At 52.5% G+C, this 7,876-nt stretch overlaps 2 protein-coding genes across 2 annotated transcripts in view; both read left to right on the top strand.

The window, feature by feature from the left end:
* Positions 1 to 4,409, top strand: part of Mroh6 (maestro heat-like repeat family member 6) — a 24,935-nt gene extending 20,526 nt beyond the window's left edge. The window contains exon 9 of the mRNA XM_013033832.1: positions 4,368 to 4,409. Coding sequence (XP_012889286.1) covers positions 4,368 to 4,409 — 42 coding nt within the window. The remainder of the gene's footprint in view (positions 1 to 4,367) is intronic.
* Positions 4,410 to 7,064: 2,655 nt separating this feature from the next.
* Zc3h3 (zinc finger CCCH-type containing 3) overlaps positions 7,065 to 7,876 on the top strand; it is an 81,819-nt gene continuing 81,007 nt past the window's right edge. The window contains exons 1-2 of the mRNA XM_013033830.1: positions 7,065 to 7,084; positions 7,742 to 7,824. Coding sequence (XP_012889284.1) covers positions 7,065 to 7,084; positions 7,742 to 7,824 — 103 coding nt within the window. The remainder of the gene's footprint in view (positions 7,085 to 7,741; positions 7,825 to 7,876) is intronic.

Raw genomic sequence — 7,876 nt, 5'->3', positions numbered from 1 at the left:
CGCCCTGGCCACGGCCCGTCCAGGCAGGAGCCAGCCAGAGAACGGAAAGGAAAGCGAGGTCACACGGATGGTGCACCAGTGTTTGTCACAATTTTGTCATGGTCAAACAGGAAGAGGAAACATGTTAAGTCTGTACCATTCAGTTCTGACCACAAAAACTGGGGTCTCGCGTGGGCTTAGGTAAGAACTCCCTCCGTCCTGAGCTACATTTCCACTGCTGCCAACGGAGTGTTATTGGCCAACTAAGAGAACCAAGCCCTCAGAACACCGCAGGATGTGGATGGTGAATACAATATTTTGGCTGGGCACTGGTGGCTCACGCCTGTGGCCCCAGCTACTCAGGAGGCTGAGATCTGAGGGTCATCTTTTGAAGCCAGCCTGAGGCAGGAAAATCTGTGAGACTCTATCTTCAGTTAAGCACCAAGAAAAGCTGGAATGAAGTTGTGATTCAAGTGGTAGAGCAATAGCTTGGTGCAAAAAAAGGCTCAGGGACAGTGCACTGGCCCAGAGTTTGAGCCTGAGGACAGACAAAAAACAAAAACAACAAAATTCATAGGACATATCCAGAATAAGCAGAATAAGTGGCTTCCAGTTTTCTAGGGGAAGAGAAAATATACAGGGGCTGCTAGTGGATATGGGGTTTCATTTGATAAAAATGTCCCCCCCTTTTTTTGCCATATGTGGGGCCTGAACTTCTGGGCCTGGGCCTGGACGCTGTCCCTCAGCTCTTCAGCTTAAGGCCAACATTCTACCACTTGAGCCACAGCACCACTTCCAGCTTTTTCTGCTTATGTGGTGCTGAGGAATCGAACCCAGAGCCTCATGCATGCAAGGCAAGCACCCTACCACTGAGCCACCTTTCCAGCCCCAAAATGTCCCAATTTTGATGAAAATGTTCTAAAATTGGTTGTAGCAATGGATGCACATGTCAGAATTGCAAAACCCATGGCATTATGCCCCTATACTGGACAGATTATATGGTATGTGAATTACATCTCAATAAACTCACTTTTGTTGTTGTTGTCAGTCATGGGGCTTGAACTTGGGGCCTGGGCACTGTTCATGAGCCCTATTTTGCTCAAGACTAGTGCTCCACCTCTTTGAGTCACAGACTCTACTTCTGGTTTTCTGGTGGTTAACTGGAGATAGTCTCACAGACTTTTCTGTTTGGGCTGGCTTTGAACCGTGATCCTAGATCTCACTAGGATTTTAGGCATGAGCCACCAGCACCTGGCATCACTTATTTTTTAAAAATCTGGAGCCAACTGTCAGGATTGGGTACTGGTGAAAGGACTAAAGAGGGTGAATCTCGTTGAAGTAGATCTTTTGCAAGGACAAATACGCATCAATGAAACCTGTTGAAATTGTTTTGGGAAGGGAAAGGGCAAGAGGGGGTGAAATTGGCCGGAATATATTGAAAATGTGTGGAAATGTAACAATTACTCCCTTCATAAGTAATATAAGGCAATATAAAAAATATACCTGGCCCTAGCTGGGCGCCAGTGGCTCACGCTTGTAATCCTAGCTACTCTTGAGGCTGAGATCTGAGGATCACAGTTCAAAGCCAGCCTGGGCAAGAAAAATCGTGAGACTCTTATCTCCAGTAAACCACTAGAAAACCGGAAGTGGCACTGTGGCTCAAGTGGTAGAGCGCTCGCCTTGAGCTGAAGAGCTGAGGGACAGCGTCCAGGCCCAGAGTTCAAGCCCCACAACCAACAAAAAAACAAACAAACCTGGCCCTTCCCTGATATGTGAATGTTAAATCCAAAATGCAAGGAGATATGAAAAAGTAAACAGGACCCAAGAAACAAAGGACCTCCATTCATTTTGTCATATCATTATTAAATGTCTTTATGTTCTAGAGCACATATATGGTGTGTGTGTGTGTGCACACCTGAGGGGAGCTAGGAGGAGGGCACAGAATCAGAGGAAAATGGGAAAAGATCCAACAGAGAATATATAACAACAATGTTCAGCTGCACTGAACATTGATGAAAATGAACTGAGCCACTCAAGGGCGGCGATGGGAGGGAGGGAATGAGAGGGAAAGAGCGAACAGCTGACACTACACAAAGGGAGACACGTACATATTATGTGATGTGGAAGAAATAGTTGTATTGTCACAGACATTGTAGACCATGATGATGACAATTTGCCTTGTGAAGGTTAAAATGTGTTTGTGACTTTAAGTATCACTATCTCACAATACTATGAAATTTATGTAATCACTTAATCTCAATAAAAATTATTAAAAAAAATCTGGCCTGGCACAGGTGGCTCATACCTGTGAGCCTAGCTACTCAGGAGGCTGAGATTTGAGGATCGTGGGTCAAAGCCAGCCTTGGTAGGAAAGACGAGACTCTTATCTCCAATTAACCACCAAAAAATTGGAAGCGGAGCTGTGGCTGAAGTGGTAGAGTGCCAGCCTTGAGGAAAAGAAGCTCAGAGACAGCGCCCAGGCAGAGTTCAAGTCCCAGGACTGGCACACAAAGATCTGAAGCCCAGCAGAAACGCTTGGCTGGTCCCAGGCTCCTGGCACCCTGGTGTGTGTGCTGTGTGTGGATATTCGTCGCCTTGGCACAGCCCCCCAGGCCTCCCCCCAGGCCCGCTCAGGGTGTGGACTGGGCCATCCTGACCTGAGGCCGGGTGCATGGCTTTGCAAGGGCCCTCCTCTGCAGTCATGGTGCGGGAGATGTCAAGACATGTTGCTGGGCAGCATTATCCTCTCTCCTGGGCCCCAGAAATCAAGGAGCTGCCTGTGAGGGGGTGCACACAACGTGCTGGAGACAAGAGTGGCCTGCAGGGCCAAGGCCGGGCGAGCTGGACACACTGGTCCTGGGAGAGTACTGGCGCAGGGGCGCCGGGTGCCCTGTCCTGATACCGGCAGCCCTGCCTGGAGTGCGGCTGAGCTGCCCTCCCGTGGCTTCCGACAGCGTGCAGGAGTCCTGGATTACGTTTCTAAGAGGTGGGCTGCCCATGGGGGGGGGTGGGGAGGAGCGGTTGGTGTGGCAGGTGTGCCACACACAGGCCCCATGTGGGGCTGGCCAGGCAGGTCAGATCGGGGGATCTGCCGGGGTGACCACCATGGCCACCTGGGCCTTGAACTTGGCCTGGATGCGAGCCTCTCTGTGTGCAAGGCTGGCACTCTACCACTTGAGCTACAGTGCCACTTCTGGCTTTTTTTTTGTCAGTCATGTGGCCTGAGCTCTAGGCCTGGGCACTGTCCCTCAGCTCTTCAGCTCAAGGCTAGTGCGCTACCATTTGAGCCATGGCACCACTTCTGGCCTTTTCTGCTTATGTGGTGCTGAGGAATGGAACCCAGAGCCTCATGCATGTGAGGCAAGCACTCTACCACTAAGCCACCTTCCCAGCCCAAACAAGGTGAGGGATTTTATTGTTTTGCCAGCCATGGGACTTGAACTCTGGGCCTGGGCACTGTCCATGAGCTCTTCAGCTCAAGGCTGGTGCTCTACCACTTGAGCCACAGAGCCACTTCTCAACTTCTGGCTTTTTCTGAGTAGTTTATTAGAGATAAGAGTCTCAGACTTTTCCTTCCTGGGCTAGCTGTGAACCTTGATCCTCAGATCTCAGCCTCCAGAGTAGCTGGGATTACAGGTGTGAGCCACCAGCGCCTGGCTAGATGGAGTATTCCAGACACAACTCTTGGTTCTTATTTTTAGTTCTTTGGTAGGAACCAAAACCACAAATGGCTGGGTGCTCTTGATTCCACACTGAAGGCAGTCAGCCTGAGGGCAGGGGAGGGAGGAGGGAGAGTAGAAGGAGGGGAGGACAGGGTGAGGGAGGGCAGAAGGGCAGGAGGGGAGGGTGGAGTGAGAGAGGGCAGGAGGAAGGGGGGGCAGGAGGAGAGGGTGGGGTGAGGGAGGGCAGGAGGAGGGGAGGGCAGGAGGGGGCAGGTTGAGGGAGAGGAGGAAGGGAGGGCGGGAGGAAGGTGGTCTGTACTGTTGTCAGGCTGGAGGGGGCATGGGCTGTCTGAGGCCAGGCTGATGGGCCTCGTGGGAGCGGGTGCAGCACAACAGGAAGGGTGGGGCAGGCTGAGGAAGCCTTGCGCAGTGGGGCTGGGAGCTGGCTCAGCGCCCGGCCTGGAGGCAGCCGCAGTGAGGCGCCGGCCGGACCAGGGCCGGGTGGGCGTCTCAGGAACGCAGGTCAGGGCTGGACAATGCAGTCTGGGGCCTGGTCACCCTGGCCTGGCTCAAGGACACTGGCAAGGAAGGGTGTGGTCCTGTGTGGGCGTGGCCCTCCACCAAGGCGGGGCCCCTTGGCCTCTGCCACCCTGTCTGCCCTGGGGCTGCAGCGTGGCTCCACCCCTCCCCCTTCACTCGTGCAGTCTCTGCCCTCTCTGCCCCTAGGATGCTCGGTCCTTCTCTAGAGACAGCCCTGGTGCCCTGTGAGCATGGGCGTGGGGCTCCAGGGTGGTGGTCTCAGGCCGTGCAGGAGGCCGGGGGGGTGGTGGTCTCCGAGGCCGGGGGGGTGGTGGTCTCCGAGGCCGGGGGGGGTGGTGGTCTCAGAGGCTGGTGGTCTCAGGCTGTGCAGGAGGCCGGGAGGCTGGTGGTCTCAGAGGTTGGGAGGCTGGTGGTCTTAGAGGCTGGGAGGCTGGTGGTCTCAGAGGCCGTGCAGGAGGCCGGGAGGGTGGTCTCAGAGGCTGTGCAGGGGGCCGGGAGGGGTCCAGAACTGTCTGGACAGTTCTATCCCACTCACTTCTGTTGTTTTCCATCCAGGATGGAGAAAAAGTGGGGGGAGGGCATCTGGGGCACACAGGCTGGCAGCCTGTGGCCAGGGTGTAGAACCAGCCTGCATTCTAATTGAACTGGCCCAAATGCCTGCTACCCTGTCAGATCCCTCCTCTCCAAAGCAGGCAGGACACCCGACAGCTGTGACAATTAAATGTAATGGCTGGGCGTGTGGTTTAGTGGTAAAGTGCTTGCCTAGTATGAGCAAAATTCTGGATTCCATGCCCAGTGGTGTAAAAATAAAACAAACAGAAGCATGTTAACACATTGCGAAGGACTAAAAGATGACCCTTTTTTGGTATTCACAAACAATAAGGTCCTTGATGTTTTTGTGCAGAAGTTCTTACATATGCTTTATTTCTTTTCTCAGGGGAAATTCCTAAACATGAAATGCTCAAAAGATATTCGCTGGGCTGGAAGGGTGGCTCTAGTTGCCTCATGCTGCCTGGTAGCACAAGGCCCTGAGTTCCAATTCCAAAAACAAATGGTACATATTCACAATCTGGAAGTTCTAGTGAGATTCTTCCCTGCCTTGTTTCTGAAGGTGGACTGCCAGTTTTTTTTTTTTTTTTTGTCGGTCGTGGGGCTTGAACTCTGGGCCTGGGCGCTGTCCCTCAGCTCTTCAGCTCAAGGGGAGCGCTCTACCACTTGAGCTACAGCGCCACTTCCGGTTTTCTGGTGGTTTATTGGAGATAGGAGTCTCACGGTCTTTCCTGTCCGGACTGGCTTTGAACCGCGATCCTCAGATCTCAGCCTCCTGAGTAGCTAGGATTACAGGCGTGAGCCACCAGCGCCCGGCTGGACTGCCAGTTTGACAGATGTCAGAGTTGTTTTACTGGGGCTTAAACTGAGTTTTGCAATCACTTGATTCCTGGTTCAAGATGGCCCCTTACTTCTGGCTTTTTTCTTTGAATCGAACCCAGGGCCTCAGGCATGCAAGGCAAGCGCTCTACCACTGAGCCACCTTCCCAGCCCAGGATGGCCCCTTACTACTTGACCATTTCTCTAGCCCAGCTTTTAAAAATTTTATTTTAGTTTTTTTTTATTGTGAAAATACTGTACAGAGGGGTTACAGTTACACGAGTAAGGTAACAAGTACATTTCCTATCGAGCATTGTTACCTCCTTCTTTGTTTTTCCCCTACCATCCCTTCCTTCCCCACCTCATTTCCTCCCCCCACCCCCCGCCCCTAAGTTGTAAGGTTTGTTTTCAATATAGTGTCTTGTACATCTAGTCCAGCTTTTTGCTGGTTATTTTGGAAACAGTATCAGACTTTTCTACATGGGTTAATTTGGAACCATGATCCTTTAAATCTCAGCCTCCTGTGTAGCTACGATTACAGGCAACAGCTGCCAGTGCCCAGCTCAGGTGTCCAGAGTTTCAAGTGTAACTGCCAAGATCAGCACCTGCGAGTTAACTACAAAGGGACATTCACAAATGAACTATACAACTTATGGGTGGGATTGAGAAGGAGCCAGGCTGTTCAAAAAGAAATGTACTCATAACCTGACTTACACAGCTGTAAAGAAATGTACTCATGACCTGACTTACACAGCTGTAAAGAAATGTACTCGCGACCTGACTTACACAGCTGTAAAGAAATGTACTCATGGCCTGACTTACACAGCTGTAAAGTCTCTGTATATCAGTTAGAATAATTTAAGAAAATACAAGAAAAGTAAAAATAAAAATGCTGAGTCCTCAAAAACAGGCATGACATTTAGCCCAGCTTGGGTGGGCTGTCCACTGTGCAGATGGAGACACCTCGATCCCACCCGTTTGGGCGGTCCCTGGTGGAACTTCAGGGCCAGCACCTGCTGTGATATTTTTATGTTGTTGTCCAAAACCAGGAAGATTAAGGTACTTTTTGTTTTGTTGGTCGTAGGGCCTCAGCTCTTCAGCTCAATGCTAGCGCTCTACCACTTGAGCCACAGCACCACTGCTGGCCTTTTCTGCTTATGTGGTGCTGAGGAGTCGAACCCAAGGCCTCATGCATGTAAGGCAAGCGCTCTACCACTGAGCCACCTTCCCGGCCCCCAAATTAGGTTATTTGTTCACACCTGTAGTTGTGGGGGTAGGGAAGGAAGGGATTGTAGGGGAAAAACAAAGGAGAAGGTAACAATGCTTGATAGGAAATGTACTCGTTACCTTGCTCATGTAACTCTAACCCCTCTGTACAGTATTTTTACAATAAAAAGTGTATTAAAAATCACATTCACTCCCATCAGTGTTACACAACCATGGCCAAACCCACAAACCTTGCCCTTTCAGCAAGTGTCTGGGGCCCTCCTGCCACCTCAGTCATGGAGGTCAGAAATGAAGGCTTGCTTCATCGAGTGAGCTTTAGTGCTAGATCTATGGATCAGTCACAAATCAAGCCCAAACTGAATGGTGTAAAACCTTTACTGTGTTCCTGGGGATGTAGCTGCAGAGCCTTCCAGGCCCTGGGATGATCCCGAGAGGGCCCCACCGCTGCCACACACGCACACAGGGGCTGTGTAGTACAGCATGGGGTGCTGAGCCATCTTGTTTATCCGTGCCTCCGTGCGTGAACATGTGGGTTGCCCCCATTCGCTGCTGTTTACGAGTGTGAACGGGCTTTCCCTTTGTTGGGGCGTACACCTGCTCGCCGACTGCAGGGTGGTACCGTCATTGCCGAACTGCCTGGGAATCCTCCGGGGCGGAGCCTGCCCCGCCGGCGCTCGACGCTTACGCCACGCCTCCATCCCGCTTTCGTTAGTTCTTTTTGTTGGTGGGGCTTGAACTCGGGGCCTGGGCGCTGTCCCCGCGCTCTTCACAGCGCCACTTTCGGTTTTCTAGTGGTTAACTGGAGATAAGTCCCACGGCTTTCCTGCCGGGCTGGCTCTGAACCGCGATCCTCAGGTCTCAGCCTCCTGAGGAGCCGGGAAGACCGGCGTGAGCCGCGGCGCCCGGCACTGACGTTAGTGTTGACTCCAGTCTCCAGCGCAAGCCCGTCTTCCTCGACTTCACAGGTCCCTGGACGTCTCCGACGGTCTCTTCGGAGGCAGGCGCGTCCACGGGGTTTTCCGGGTCCGGGACGCCGCAGGCGAACCCGGTCTCCGCAGCGGGGACTCCGCAGCGGGGCCGCCGGCGCGCGTCGCACGGCG

Source organism: Dipodomys ordii, unplaced genomic scaffold (genome assembly GCF_000151885.1).
Source record: "Dipodomys ordii isolate 6190 unplaced genomic scaffold, Dord_2.0 Scaffold179, whole genome shotgun sequence".
Classification (NCBI taxonomy): domain Eukaryota; kingdom Metazoa; phylum Chordata; class Mammalia; order Rodentia; family Heteromyidae; genus Dipodomys; species Dipodomys ordii.
This window is presented reverse-complemented; position numbering and strand designations above follow the sequence as displayed.